The sequence below is a fragment of the Convolutriloba macropyga genome, chromosome 7 (genome assembly GCF_964194025.1).
Source record: "Convolutriloba macropyga chromosome 7, txConMacr16.3, whole genome shotgun sequence".
NCBI lineage: Eukaryota > Metazoa > Xenacoelomorpha > Acoela > Convolutidae > Convolutriloba > Convolutriloba macropyga.
Window position 1 is genome coordinate 209298 of NC_134474.1, and position 16371 is coordinate 225668.

The 16371-nt window shown below is 35.5% G+C and overlaps 1 protein-coding gene across 1 annotated transcript in view; it reads left to right on the forward strand.

The window, feature by feature from the left end:
- LOC142342024 (uncharacterized) overlaps positions 1-8787 on the forward strand; it is a 67254-nt gene extending 58467 nt beyond the window's left edge. Inside the window, exons 4-5 of the mRNA XM_075393191.1 lie at positions 3001-3103; positions 8157-8787. Of these exons, the coding sequence (XP_075249306.1) occupies positions 3001-3103; positions 8157-8431 (378 nt within the window). The 3' untranslated portion in view covers positions 8432-8787. The remainder of the gene's footprint in view (positions 1-3000; positions 3104-8156) is intronic.
- The last annotated feature ends 7584 nt before the right edge of the window (positions 8788-16371 follow it).

Genomic DNA, 16371 nt, shown 5'->3' on the forward strand with positions numbered 1-16371 from the left:
AAATTACAAAAATCAATACCTATTATGTTCTCTCTCTGTTCTTTAGTAACGAATACTTTATAGGGGACTGTATATTTACCGTCGGTTTCAAAACCAGATTGGATAGTTGTATAGCCAAGCATTCTTATTGAAGAACCAGTGTATGTTTTTGAATCACAATTTGTACTTTGTAGATGCAAATTTTGTCCAAGGTTTACTAGAGCAAGGTATGTAGGATGATTGATGATAGTGCAGGTTGATCCTGGGTCAGTCATAAATTTTACTTCCAAACCACTATTATTTTTAATATCTCCGGTGGCAAAGTGATATAAGTTGAGGTATATTCCTGAGTTAGTACTACCTTCTTTAGTAGTGTTCGGAGACTTCAATAGTTTAAAGGAAAGAAGTCTGTTATAGCATTTACGTAGTCATCGTCATCTTCAACGAAACTTATTTGATTTGGTTGTTGCTGAATATTGTTAGGTTTTGATTGTCTTTGTTGCAGATTGTTATTTCTACTTGGTGTATAGAAGCTAGCACCTTGTTGTGGCTGTTGCTGTTGTTGTGGTGATGGTGATTGTTGTTCAAGGTTTGGTTCATTTTTTCTATATGTGCTTTGCTGAGGGAAGGTTTGTTCGTATGGTTGAGTGAATCTATTGCCATAGCTGCAAAAAGATGTGTTTTGTTGTTGATAATTAGGCTTGTTGAACCTAGGATTATAGTTTGAATAGCCACCTTTTGGTTGATAGCCTTGGTTTCTATGACCATTGAATCTTACATTGCCTCGGTTATTCTTTCTATAATCAATAGAGAATGTTATATTTTGCTTTCTTGGTTCAACTTCTTCTTTTCTCAGTTTATTAACACTATCGTCTATCTGTTTCTTTGTGCATCTAGAGATGGAATGACCATTGCTTCTGAAATAATCACATAATCTAGTACTGTTAGGTCTGCCCTTTATTTTTGGATCTCCAGGCCTAGAAGTATCTATAGCATTTACTTCGTTGCTTTTGAAAAGACTGGTTAAATCATTAATTTTGCTCTCATGTGTTTAAGTTTATATAGTCCTGTAGCTCCATTAGGTTCTGTTGTTACAGAAAATGTTAAGTCCTTTACGACTAAGTGATCCACAAACTGTGTCCAAGTTATTGAAGGATTTTCATTTGGTTTCTCGTGCGCTTTTGCGTTTTAAACCTTGTGGTCTTAGTCCTCTTATAGCAAAATCTATGTATTTCTGACTTCGTTGTCTTTGATGGATTTCCTTCTCTTCTCTTATATTGTCATCACCTGCAATGCTTGTTGGTATCTTTTCTGGCCAACCTTTATCAACTCCACTCTTTATTCTATGTAGATAGTTCTTTTTCCTTCCTGCCTTTTCAATTTTTCTTCCTGCCTGTATGTGTTCTCAACCTCAAGTCTAAATCTAAATTGGTCTATACCGTCTGTGAATCTTTTTATAAATTCATCTTTTAAAGGTTTCCAATTTGTAGCATCTGTGACTTCCCTTTCAAACCATTCTAGTGCTGTATCAGTTAAAAGTGAGCCGAACAATGATTGTTGCCTTTTATCATAGCTAGTTTGTGCAGCGTGTGTTGAAGGCCTTGTTCCTAATGAAAAGAGTATTTTATTTTCTACAGAGTTCCAAAAAGAAGTGGCATCCTGATTAGGATCATTGCCTGAAAAAGATACAAGTGAAAGATTTGGATGTGTTATGGGAGTTTCAGGTGAGGGGATAGCGGGTGGGGGGTAGCGGGTGGGGTAATAGTACCACCAGTAGACATTACTGAACAGACTGTTAAAATCAGAGGAACACTCTAAATAAAATTTTAATAATAAGTTTACGATTAAGGAAGAACCCTTCTGATTAGCTAAATTAGACAAGTTAAATGAACAAGTTAAATTTAGGCAGGCTTCTCTGATAGTTTAAATGAACAAGTTAAATTGAAATTGCCTCTCTATATTAAGTGAACAAGTTAAATTGAATTCGCCTCTCTGGGATCACCATTTATACTGCTACATTAGATACTTAAACGACGGGGTTAATCGCGGGACCACATATATAACTTGTGAGTTCAACCCCTAGTTCTACCCTTGGTATATTGTTAAATATTAAAGAAGGTTAAATGCAAAAATGAATTAATAAATTGTTAAACATCATTAAATATGAACGAGCATTAAGGGATAGAATAGTTTAAGTTATTAAGATTGAAATAGCACTAGCTAGCACAGGTTGAAATTTTCTAAGTTAACTTTTAACTTAGATAGAATTTAAGAGATATTAATTTATAACTTAGAGAAGTTTAAGCTGAACTTACCTGATTTCCAAAATTGTGCTAAGTTAAAATTTTCTGACTTAGAAGTTCTTAGTTATGAACTTGTCACAAAATGTTCTAAGTTAAAATCTATCTCAAGTAAGCTGAGACTTAAGCAAGGGAGCATTACGGGAGTATGATCTGATTCAGAATTTATCGGGGACCAAATTGTGCTGGTGGTTGAGCGTGCAAGCTCCTTTTATACTTGCGGACACGTGGTTCTCTAGTATCCTATTGGATAGAGATAACAGTGTCGACAGAGTTACCAAGGTTAAGTTGGTGTTCTCTGTGTGGCGTGACAATATCACGTCATGGTATTCTCAGTTTAAGTTAGTGATCTTAAAATAGTAGTTTATTTAAAACTACTTAGTAATTTGTTCACACGTTAAAATTGATTTTGTCCAAATCAAGTTTGTGCTTCACGCACTATAACGTAAATTCTCAAAATAGCACTAATATTATCAAATAGTGTTACTGAGTGTAGCACACTTCAGTACATGGTCAGACCAGTACATGGTCAGACCAGCTCTTGGTCCTGTAATTTGGGTCTGGGAACCTACGGGTGTGCTTCTGGACCTCAACCTGGGTTATCTCGGCTCTTTGGTCGTTTTGGCATCAGGTATAGTGGAAAGTAACCGTTGTTCACAAAATTCTCAACGGAAGATTTTGTGGAATATTGACACACGTGGGGAAACTGGTTGGGAGTGAGGTTGACAATTGCGTAATGAGAGTTCCTACTTATGAATGGAGATTTACACAACAAACTTTGCACTATAGTGGCCAGCCACACGACTACATAACCATAAGGAATGGTAAGCTATTTGATATTTGAGATAAGTTCATTTTTGGAAGTCTCTCACTTAAACTATCTAAGCTTAAGTTAATATTAGCATTGTTTGAAAGTTACAACAATTTGTATTAAAAAAACAAATGGAATGTTTCGGCCAAACTTAAGGCAAAAAAATTGAAAAGTTTTTCTTTATTTCTGAAAGTTTGCAAATTAATGTGAATGATATCGATTATTTTTAACTTAAAACAATACTTCGTGAAATGCCAATATTAATTAATTAGTATTCAACACTAATTAATTGGTCAATTACAATTTTTAGCCCTTTATATAAGACAGATTTCGAAAAATAATGCATTATTAAGGAAACATTTGAAGGAACTTTATAAGTTTTGAAAGTTTTAAAAGATGTTTTGTTGTTCAACTAAGGTTCCTTTGAAGCTACGCCGCGCCGTGGTGGAAGAGAGAAAGATGGGGGGGGGGGGGGTAGGTTAAAAAACTAAATAGCATCTTAACATGGATCTCTTAGTTAAAAATCTGAACAAAGGCGTTTTCCATCTGGGGCGGTGTGAACATCCAAATATTCGTTCTGGCTCATATTGGGCTTGAACTATAAAAAAATTTGACTTAGAAAAAAATATTGAAGGCGCAGGTTTAAGTTCGATCCATGAAACTGACTTTTTCTTCGAAACTAACCAGAAGCTTAATTCTGTATTTTAGTCAATAAAAGCCCCTGCCCCATTAGAAATTTTGAGCCTTTTGATAAGTCTACTTTTCTATGGTTAACTTCAAACAAATGACAAACTTTTTTCTGTAAAATCAGATTAGAAATTAAAAGCAAACCCAACTCAGGAAACTATATGTCATGATGACTCTAGCATGTTTTTTTTCATAAATGGAGTTTATAAATCCGGGGACCCAGATCAAAACGACTTCTCATCAGACCATCTCAGACTAAACTGATTTCGGATTAGCTCATCCTAGGAAGAACTGATCTATGACCATCCGAGTCGAGTTGTCGACAACTTAAACAGACTAACAAAATCAAGATTTGGGTTTTTTCCGTACCTTAATTACGTGGTTGAGCACACTATGAACAAAAGGGGATAAAAGGTCTCTTTTTAGGTCATCCCCCGTTCATCTCATGCACATTATCTGTCCACTATGGTCTTTTGCAACCCAATTTGGAAAACTAGGGTCTTTGCACAACTCAAAACAGGGTCTTTATTTAATGCCCAATATTGGTCGACCATGGTCATACCCAATACCGACTGTCTTTCATAATTCTACCCATGGTAAATTTATACCACATAAAGTTTGACCCGTTCTTTTCAGGCCTAATATCAGTCGAACACGATTTTTTCGTACCCTATATCGGTAGACCCCGGTAACCTGGTCGTTGCATTGCATGAAAGCAACTAAACAAAATAAAAGTTGAGTAAAATCACCCGACACATTTTTGGTACTTTTTCTAATCAAATATATCACATGACAAACTTTGACAATTTTCACCAGCCAGAGTAAATTATTGCAGGCTTTTCCTGTAACTTTAAAAAAACGCTCAACCGTTTATGTCAAAACATTGTGAGCATTGCTATAGAATATAAATAAATGTTTTCAAAAGAAAGTTTCGATTTTAAAAACAAATTTGGTTGCAATCTTCAGTTAACGAAGAAATCAACAAAGAAAGAAATGGCACAATCTTTTTGTAAGTCTACTTCTAATCTACGAGACACCGTACCAGGCCAAACCGTTTTATGATCAGACCACCCCCACACCGTAACACTGATTGAAGAGAAAAATGGCCTCAGAACAGATCATGCCAGAGTGAAATAGCCCCTGCGATCAAGCGCTCGATAATTATTGTGTGCTCAACGTGCGCTTAAATCCATCGCTGATCAGACAATAACAGAAAAAGAGATCTCTGATCAAGTTCAAGACAGTTGGCCAGATTTTTGTACCAAATTATCTCTGATCAGATTTAAAACAATCCCATGAGGTGCGCGACCCCAGCCAGCTCTGATCGTACCATCCAGACCAATATCGGCTCTGTTCAGACAGTCTTGTGTTACAGATTTCTTGTATCTTGTCTGATATCTTTTCTGTAATACATCTTGTCTTGATATCATGTCAGTAATACAAATATCCTGTATTACATGTTCATTAAATTTGACTTTTTGTATAATACATGCATTTTTTTTACCAGTTTTTGTGACAGTTAACAATGCCTATGGTTAAATGACGATTCTTTTGTTCTCTTTACCATTTTTTTTCATTTCAAAGAATTTGAATTGTATTGGGGCCCTGTCTTTTTTTTAAGATCTGTTCACACATTTTCCTGATTTTTGAAGTCAAATTAGTGTAGTGATTTTGGTCACGCCGAAGGAAGTGGAGCAGCGAAAAAACGATTGGTTTTGCCGCGTGATATTTTTTCGCTCTAAATTTAAAGTAGAGTGAGAAAACGGTGTTCGAACAAAAATTCGTTTTATCGGTAGTGGTTTTTTGTTGACATGCGGCAATTTCAATCCGATTTTTACGGATTTTTTTCAATTTTTTGGTTTTTTTTTGTTTTAAACAAATTCCCTTTCTCATTAGTGTTTTTTTTGTTCACATGCGGCATTGTTATAGCTGAGGTTAGTTATTTGAAATTGATGAGTAGTGTCATTACACTATATTGAATCTATTGTGGAATCGCAGGGCGAATCCTGAATTATGTGTGTTTTACTAAACTTGCTAGATGGAATCGCAAGGCAAATCCAGATTAAGTTGAACTTGAGTAACTGAAGACGGATTACAGAGACAACTTGAAATCAGGAGATTAATCGAGATCATGATTACTTAACATAAAATAGTATGAACAATCTATGAAGTAATTTAGTAGACTAGCGGGAAAATAGTTATATGAGAATAATAAAAATCATCATAACCTTAGTTATAAAACACATGATATAAAGATTAAAACAGAGTGTAATTTATAATTTAGTACACTTAAGGGTTTCAATATATATTTATGTATCTATAGATATCACATTTCCCCCATTACAGGAAAAAATTTTATAAAGTATTTACAATTTTTTTAGAAAGAATCAACACAAAAAAATTAAACGTGTGGAAGAGAATAGACAGTACGAGTGTCAGAATCATTAGTGGAAAAGGGCCACGACTGTAAAAATAAATAAACGGAAAGGCATTTTTTTATGCATTTGTAGAGCAAATACATGTGGAGAAATTTAAGTGCACAAGCAGTGGATATACTATTGAATACTATATGAATGGAATTGAGAGGCGGAAGCAGCAATTGTAATTTTAAAACACAACGAAAATGGGATTCGCAGAGCGGATACATATAAGAATTGCAATTTGGAATTGAAAAATGAAATTAAATGAATAAATGAAACATAAATACAATAAATTGGATTCGCAGAGCGAATACATATAAGAATTGCAATTGAGGAATTGAAAAAATGAAATTAAATGAATAAATGAAACATAAATACAATAAATTGGATTCGCAGAGCGAATACATGACTCAAGTTAAATGAAATGGTTTTTTCAACAGTTTTGAATTTTTATCAATTGTCCATAAATTTCGTTCTCAGCATCCCATACTGACATCTCTCTTTCTTGTTCATATTCATAGTAACGGATATGGGAGTCGCGTGGAGATACTTGACCAATTTGAATATCGGGCCTTGGTGGAGATGGAACTCGAGATTGTTCAGCACTTTGGATTAAGGCAACTACCAATTCTTTGGTGGCTGAACTTTTCTTGCTTTGTTTTTTCGGCTTGCGTTTCTTTGATTTGGAAGGGTTAGAAGATGTCAATGAACTAGTTGGGGAAATGTCTGCCTCCGTAAAACCGTAGAAATGGGGTCGCTTTCGCTTCCGCCCTTCGTTCTGTGATGGAGTATCTGATACCAGTGACGATTCTGGTTGTTCTTGAGGTGGTATTGGCGGAGCGGGTACTGATTAAGGTCCAGGTTGATCTTGAGATGCACTATCATTGTGTTCATTCAGAGAGGCTGTGGTTCGTCGACGTTTAGTTTGTGGCTTTGTGGGTTTGCGAACGGTTAAAGCACGGGTGACGTTGAAATTTACGGATGAGACTACTGATGTGGTGTCTCGTTGTCGGTGACGGATTTTGATTTCTTCCCTCTTCTGTTTTTTCAAGTCATTGCTATGCTTGGCTATTTTTGTTTCTGTTGTTTGTTCATATGGGGCGGGTGTGCGCTGTGCGTAAGTCCACAGATTAGTGGTGCGCTCCGCTTTAGTGCCAAACTTTGCCAAATCACTGTCCCGAACTTTTACAGGTGCTCGTCCTGGCTCGTTGATGATTGTTGTCGTTGGGGAAGATTTCGTCACGTACGATCCAGGTTTGAGTACTTCGTACAAGCCAGCGAATTGTCTTTTTGCTCTCTTCTTGTTCGGCAGTTTTCGGGCAAGTTTGATATTTAAAGAGGCCTCAGTCCTGGAAATGGGTTTCGAAATTTTTGGATGGATTATGAATCGAGATTCCTTGTTGTCGGAGTCACGATAACGGCGGCCTGCGTCCTGTTGTGACCGACACATATTTTTCTCAATCTCCAAATCGCTCCTGTCAGGATTGATCCAGCCCAACTCGTCGAGGAAATCATCTTCCAGACAAAAGATTTTCCAGACAAATGAAGTCGAGAGCTGAAGGCCAAATCGCACTTAAAGGTGGTGCGATGAGAGTTCGATTAGGTTGCGGACCTTGATAAGGGAACTGAGCATTCTAACCCAGGTTTAGGTCTAGACCCAAATTGAGCTATGATCAGACTGTCCAGACTGAAAAGACCTCTGATCAGACTTTCCAGACCGAAGTTACCTCTGATCAGACCTTCCAGACCAAAATGTCCTCTGATCAGACCGAACCCAGACCTTTGTCCAGACTATACTGCGCTTATGGTCAGACTCAAATTCAGACGATTGTCCAGACTATAAAAAGACTATGGTCAGACCTTCCGGACCAAATTGACCGCTTAACAGACTCAATAAAAACTTCTATTATCATTCAATCTTTTTAAATTTTTCTGATATTTATTAGAGAAGTTTTTCAGGTGTCCTCAGAGGATCTGGGTGCGAAACACGTCCTGTCAGGCGGAACCTTGACATACGAGGATCCATATTTTCCTTCATTTTGAACAATTTTGAATACGGAACACTCGATAACGGAGTCTATTCTCCCATAGCCAACGCCAACAAAAGTCCTCAGCGGATTTTTACTGAATACGTGCCTGGAAATGGAAAGTGCGTCCGAACAGCTAATTTTTTTATCGAGGGTGACGTGATGCGAGAAACAGACTATATTCCTCTGCAAATTTACAGACCTTAATTTTCATGTACCAACTGATCGCGGGTTTGTTGCAGAAAAAAATTCATACGTGAAGCAATGCTTGCTAATTCGGGTATCGAAATTGCACTTCGAATTTGAGCAAGCTTATTTGGAAGTAGCGTCATACCTTTTTTTGCATCTGAAAACATGGTCTACTAACTGCTGACGTGGGTTTATTTAAAAGACTTGTTTGTTCCGCATATAATGTTTTAAGATCAGGCCCCGGGTGTAGGCCTCGGTTTACAAACAGACCCTACTCGACCAAAAAGTTGTATGAAAGACCATGCACGACTCAAATAGTCCAAGAAAAGACTTTAGCTTGACTTTCGATCTCGCAATAAATTATAGCTATTTCATCAGTTTTTTTGCTCGACTCATGAAAAGACTGGAGCTCGATTTAACTTGGCTCATGGACAGACCCTGGATCGATCCATGCAAAAATCGTGCTCGATTTAGTAAGATATTAAAAGACTTGAACTCGATTTTCACTAAGTGCTGAACTGTGTATTTACAGTCAATGAAGACCCCCCCCCCCCCCCCACCACTAGAATTATAAAGTCTTTTCATGAGTCGAGGCCCAAACATGGGGCAAATTTTGTTTTTCGTAGATCTGTTCTGGCCTGCTCTGGTTAGTAAGTACTGTTGTGGACTTCAGAAAGGATCGGAAAACGGTAAATTCAACAAGTAAAGTAATCGAAAGCTAAATTGATCACTTTCCCCACTAGAGATGAGACTTTTCATGTCATTTCTCCAATCTTTTCATTTTTTGCGATGAACCTTGACTCCGGGAAAGTAACAATTTGACAGAAATCTCATCAATTAAATCTGCAGATCAGTTAGCTATGAAAACAAACAAAATTTACAAAACCCTACGAGCGAATGAAGTTAATAGTGAGAACAAAATAAATGGAACCTCGTCAATGAGATAAGGCAATAAAAAGAGCAAATAAAGTTACGCATTCTTAACAAATTTTTGTTAATAACGTTATCACAGAACCAAAAACAATCAATCTGCTTAGGTGGTCAAAAGAAACATCTTTTTATGGCAATTTACACTGGCCTGAAACATAAAAAGAAAGGAGTGTTTTCGTATAGGTTTTTGTCTAATTGAACTTAAGAAAAAAATGAATCTCTGGTTCCTTTTAAATAACATTCACAAATTTCATATGGAGCAATTATTGAAAAATCTAGACATACTTGTTTAATTGTGAGAAAAATCACCAATAATAAAGTTTTCCTGCCGCACTTTCAGAAGCGAGATCTTGAAAATGCACTAATATAACACCAATTTATTTTAAATCAGATAGTTCACTTATCTTATATCCTATAAAAAAACAGCAAGTTGGAGAATATGTAAACAAACATAAAATCTCAAAAATAATTTGCGCAACAAAGAACAATTTCCTCAAAACGGATGCAATTGTTTAATTAGGCGAAACATTCAGGCACTGAATTAAAAAAAGCAAAAAATGAAACTGCTGCAGCAGATTTCTTGTAGAGTTGCAAAGCATTCAATTTTCCGAACTTGACATTTTGATTTGAAAACTTCCGCTTCGCTCTACCAAGACAGCAGAAAAAAGGCATTTCAGGAAAAATATTGATTTTTATCTGTTAATTCACCTTCCATTCTTACGTTGCAATAGGCTTGTACTTTTAGGACTTTTTCGTTTTTCTTTATCATTCCAGTAATTTTTGTTTAATTTTGTTCCATATTTAAACGGTGGGGGAATTAGTTCTCTACTTTCACTCTTGCTTTGCAGAGTTTGTGGTCCAGATACTAATTTTGCTTTCATCAAATGATTGTAACTGAACATCGAAAACTGTGTCAATACTTGGAAAAATAGATGCAATGTATTACACTCTCTGTCGGCTTTGAATTTTTATCTCACAAGAGCTTGCATGATTCTGATGGAAACTTGGAGGACAATATTTTGTATTGCAAGGTTATTTTCTATTAAAGAGGCAAAACCAAAATAAGCATAGAGCATAGATCATAGAGCAACGCTTTTAAATTGTGATTTTGTTGGTAGGCCAATGTAGAAAACAACGCCAACAAATTTGGCTTCAAAATAATACTGTGAACTATTCCTTAGAAAAAAACTGTTTACAGAACCCCCACCTGCAAGCTTACTACTACTGACAAAAACATTCAATTCACAAAAAAATCTTTATTCCAGACATTTGTTAAAGTTAATATCAAGCAGTTCAGGTGATATGTTTACAATCCTGACTGCAGAAACTTTCATCGTTTTGGTTCATGTTTACAAAAATCTTAGAAATTGCCAGCATCACTATGAGGTAGTCCGTAGAGATTCTTAAAAGAGTAATTATTGGCAATTAAGAGCTGCCGTGCTCTGTGTGTCGAGAATTTCATCAAAATTAAAGTACGAAATTCGCTGACAACTGCTGAAAGAAATATTTTTCTGGTGATAATTCTTACATTATAGTCCGCCTAATCTGCTGAGTTTACAGAAACTTTCTTACATATTTTCAGCACTTTTCAGCTCATTAAGCAAGCTGTTTTATTTCAGCAGCTGTCAGCGCATTTCTTACATAATTTTTAGTAACTTCAGCATTTATCTTACAGAAGTTAAGCTTTTATATTACGCATTTTCAAAGTTTTCCTTAAACCATTTGAACAATTTAAACTTTAATTTAAAGTTTAATTTTTTTCTGCTTCTGTAAATACAAAATCAACTCCGGAGCAAGCTTGAGCAGCATTGCGCTCCAGCAGTCTACTTAAAATTAGATGGGAACTGCCAAAAGACTCAGTTTTGTCAATTCTCAAAATAAGGCAATCATATATACAGTTTATTTACAACCATTCCGCAAACAAAAATTTCAAACGTATTAAGAAAAATTTTCAGTTTAAAAGTAATTGTTGAGAAAAAAATTTTATGCTAAAACCTGAGTTTCTGTTCTCACTGTATGAAGGGACTTCTGCCTCAGGCGCAGTCAGCCTGTTCAAGATTCATGGAGGGTTTTTACTGGTTGGATTTGACATATGAAAAAGATTTTGGCTTGATTACTTGGCTAACCTCGTAGAAGATGCTGTAAGCTGCAAGCTTCAATATCGCAAAGGAAGTAACTTTTTAATGACTCAAAAAAATAATAACTCTTAAGATTTTAAAGGTTTCAAAGTCTGCTGTACGTTGTGGGCTGAATTCTGTTGATGAGCGCTTTGGAATTATCCGGCTGGTAGGGTTTAGCGTATAAGAAAAGAGCGCGAATCGTGGACCTAAAGACCAGGAGAAAACTTTTTTCGTTGATGTTTAATTTGCTTAGCCTCCAATGTTGAAATAGTCTGCTGGTTGCTCTCATCACTAGGTCGTTGCAGTGGTCCTTCAACTTTAGATGACGGTTGAGAGTCCTATCAAAGAGTTTTAGTGATTTAGTTTTACCAATGGGCACTTCTTTGATGTTCAAGTTAAGCGCCTAGTCTTCATTTGAGCGTCTTTCGAAGATCATGTATTGAGTTTTACTTGGATTAATTTTGATTTTGAGTAAACCGCACCAGTACAGAAGGATTGTTTAGCGATAAATGAAAACTTTCGTTGATTAATTTTGTGGAATGTGATCTGTAATTTAATGCAAAACTGTCAGCAAACTGTCAGATTTTGGCCTTCATTTTGGGCCACGGACTAACATAGACGAGGAAGAGAATTGGAGATATTACAATTCCTTGTAGGACTGCAGCCTCTGGGCAAAAATTTTACTGATAGCGGAGTTGATCTTGACGTCTACGTTCCTCTGTGATAAAAAAGTTCATCCATTTTATGAGGGATACACTTAGCTCTTTTGGTTTTAGTTTAAGGTGCAATCCAAGACTCCAGACAGCATCAAATGCCTTTTTTACGTCTAAACAAACCAGTTCGACCACTTTCGTGTTGGATGAGTTTTAAGAGGTTCTCTGTTTTGCAACAATGTTTCTTTTATGCGCTTTGTGTTTCACAGAATATTTTTTGGGGATTCAAAATGTTCCATGACTGTAACTTTCACTACAGTTTTACAGAATTTTGCTACACAATTGGTCGGTCAGACTAATGGGTCAAAAATTGTTTGCTTCTGCTGAATCTTCATTTTTGTCGTGGCAGCATTTTAGTCTGCGATTCCTTCCAATTAACAGAGGCATACAAGCAGTTTATTGAGCTGACAAACAGAACGCATATTATAGCCTTAACGCACTTTGGTAGCTCTTTAAGAACTTTTTAACCGATTCTGGCAGGTCCGGGGCGAGATTTTCTTGAAAACCTTAAAAGTTCTTCAAAGTTTTTTACGGTGACTACAATTTTTGGTTGCTCATTCTCGCAGTTTATGTGTATCAAGGACTGGACTTCATGTTCAATTGTATTACAGTTTTAATAAGCTATTTGTGAATCTGTTGTGTGGTTTCGCATTGTGTCTTTAAGCATTTGTTTAAAAATCTCACCTTTTTCGGGGTTTGTGACTGAAATGTGCTCTTTGTAAACTACTTTTAGATCAATTCTCAGGCAATGAAGTTATCGCAGCATATAGCCAAAACACTTCATTGAGTGATACCAGGTAGCTTAAGTATAATTGTCTTCATTTCATTAGATAAGATGAAAGCGCAACTCTTTTCAAATTTTGTTTTTCCAAAATTTGAAATATCAATTAAAGATACCGTGCAGATTTTGGATTTATTAATGGCTCTACAGAAGTTCAAAAAATAAGCCGACCATACATGCTGACTACATTATAAGTATTAGAGAGCAAAAACTTGCATGTAAAATTATACAAGAAAGGCGCTGAATACGCTGAAGTTGAAGTTTTGATTCATATTGACAGCCATGATTGATATTTCCATCTTACTCGTTCAAATTCAATATTTATTAGTGGTTGATAGTTGTTTTGAATAAAAATTTCAAGTATCACTAAAAACGTATTACATAAAACTTTCAAAAGAATTTTTATCATCTTTTTCAGCAAGAGGAAATATTTTGTCACATTCAGATTAGTACCTAAAAGTTAACAATAGGCTTTGATTGTTGCTTTGCAAATGTGTAAGTTGCAAACATGCAACTTGTTTGAACGAAGTTGATTTCGAGCATCGTTTATGCGAAATGTGTTAACCTACTTTTTGCAACATGGCAAGCATCTACAATTAACAACTACATCCTGAATTGTCTTCTTTTTGTGATAAATCCATTAGTGAACAACTCAGACAAAACATGAGAGTTTATTATTGCAAAAACGTCCAAATAATATATATATGGAATTTCGAGCGAAATTTAGAAAGTTAATTAATATTAGAACATTTTCTCAAAGAGTTGTAATGGTGTACATACAAAAATTTTGACGGATTCAGTTTGTTTCCAGAAGGTGCTAATCCTGTTTTTTAGAGCAGAATAAGTTTTGCTGAATGTTGTCTCCTCTAACAGTCAGATGCTGTTCTGTCTGATTTTTCCACTTAACTTAGATGTCAAAGTACTTTTTTTGTCAATTTACTTCTTAAAAACACGCCTCTATGTTCATTACGATGCAGAGGTATACCCCAAAATTTCCGCCTCAGTAAAATTGGCTCGAAAATTAGTTACATTTAATGAACGAAAATAGATGACTTCCTTTGTATCTTACTTTTTGCAAAAGGGGTACCGCCAATTTTGGGAAATAAAAGAACATTCGGTGCAAAAAGTAGGTAACAAATCTTGTAGTACGTATCCGCTCAATTTAGGTCTCTATTATTCGCGCGCATTTTGAGCATGCAATAAGCACTTTTATAAAGATTTAATTGAAGCTTTCAAAGCTTTAAAGTACTTTAAATACATGCAACCACAAAACTGATTTTTTCCCGAAAAATCCCTCGCACATCAAAGGCTTTGTATATCAATGTGGGAGTGGCCAATTTTAATAAGTAGTAATAAATAGTACTAATAAGTAGTAATAAGTAGTAACAAAGTACTATAAGTAGTAATAAACTAGTAATGAAGTACTACTAGCAGTAATAAGTAAGGCTAATTAAATAAGTAGTAATTAATTTAGGCTTAATTGCGGATTATATGCGAAATCGAGCTACATTGCGTGCGAAAAATCGATACGTAAATTGAGCGGATGCGTGATAAAACTCGCGCGAAAAATAGGTTATTGAGTTTGTACTTGTATTTCGCGGCTAAAATTAGCACACTTTTGCGAACACGGGATACGATATTCCCTTCCATTTTGCCGGTTTCTGCTAAAGTAGCTATTTTTCGCAATATTGTACCACTTTCCATGTATTAACATAGTAAAAACGAACACGAGATACACACATCGGGCAGATCTGCCCGTGACGATTTGGGTATACCTCTGCACTGTAATGTTTTGAAGAATATCTGCACAAATTGATGCAATGAAAGGCGAAGTCGGTCTGAACAAATTTGCGACAATTTTTAAAGACATAATTTGTACAGTGAAAATCTCTCATATGACAATTCTTTCAAACAAATCATACCAATCATTCGTATAAATAGAAGGTAAGCCACTCTTTTATCGGCAGCTCAGTCCAACTTTGGTTGGTTTTCTTACCACACATTGAACAAGTTCGCGAGACAATGTCAGCCAGATAATTTGTCTATTAATTTGTCTAATTAGTATACATATTGTCCTGCAGAATTGTTCGATTTAACTTTAACAAAACCTTGCAACGTGTTGTGAGAAAACCATCCTTTCCTGGCGAAAAAAGAGGACCTTAACTTCAACTTGTAATTGGCAAAAACATTTCAACTAATACAACCGTTGTGATTACATTAGGAGCTGATTAAATTGACTACCACCCTGTTGTCATGTCCCAAAAATTCTCAAAAACTCGGCTTCAACATGCAAATTGTAGTTTTGTCGATAGTTAAGAAAGAACAATAAGTTTTTAACTGATTCTTTTAAGTAGCGGATAAAACAAGGAAACCTACCACCAGCAAAATTTGACCCTTTATCCATGCGCTAATCGCGCATGTCGAATCGGGCCAAATTTTACTGCTAACTGGTTTCCTTGTTTTATCCACTACTACATATTACTTTTATATTCACTCAAATTCTATCTTTTCTTGTCTCACTTAGTGCCAACCACTATTGTCGAGTTAAGCTGGTAATTATCCATTATCAGACGGATAGTTCGGGTTCTATCCCCACTGACTCCAGTGGACGTATCCCAGATACTAGTATAAAACTAGGGAGACCGTGTAAAAAGCACGTAAAACCAACTTGCGAAAATTGGTGTAACCACTTCGTGGATAACTTGAATAAAAAAACCAGCTTAACTCTTTTATTAACTTTAAATTGTGCTAATAATTATATAATATTAAGATCCTTGTTTTTAGCTATTACTTGTTCAAGTCATAATTAAGCTAAAACCCAAAGTAATAGCAAAATTTAATAATTTATTAAAAAAATAAAGCAAATTTCCAAAAAAAGAACGAAATCACTCTTTTAAGAGCGAATCACTCTTTAAGAGCGAAATCGCCCCTATACAAAGTGATGCCCCAGTACAAAATCACTATTTATCGCGCTTAATGAGTGATTTCCCTCTTTTTTAAATAAATTTTAAAATTATCTAGATTTTTTAATGACTTTTTATTTTTTTTATATATTTTTTTCATTTTGAATTATCTATACTCTTCAATAAATTTATATTTTCTTTTACTTTTTCTAAATTTATCCCATTTTTAATGAGAAATGAGACAAAATTATAATATTCACTTGAAAAACTTTCTCCATTTTGTGTAATAATAGGATTGGGGGTCAGATCAGTGTACGGACCTTCGGTCTTGGTTCCCCAACTTCTTGGCTTGCCACGGACTTCGTCCGTTCGCAGATTTCTAGTAAATCCTTTAGGTATATCCACATATGGATGTTGCCTTTTTACATGAGCATTCAATCCGTCATATCTCGCAACAGAAGCACAATATAGACAACTAACTTTTGCAGAAGTACAATTTCTACATGTATAC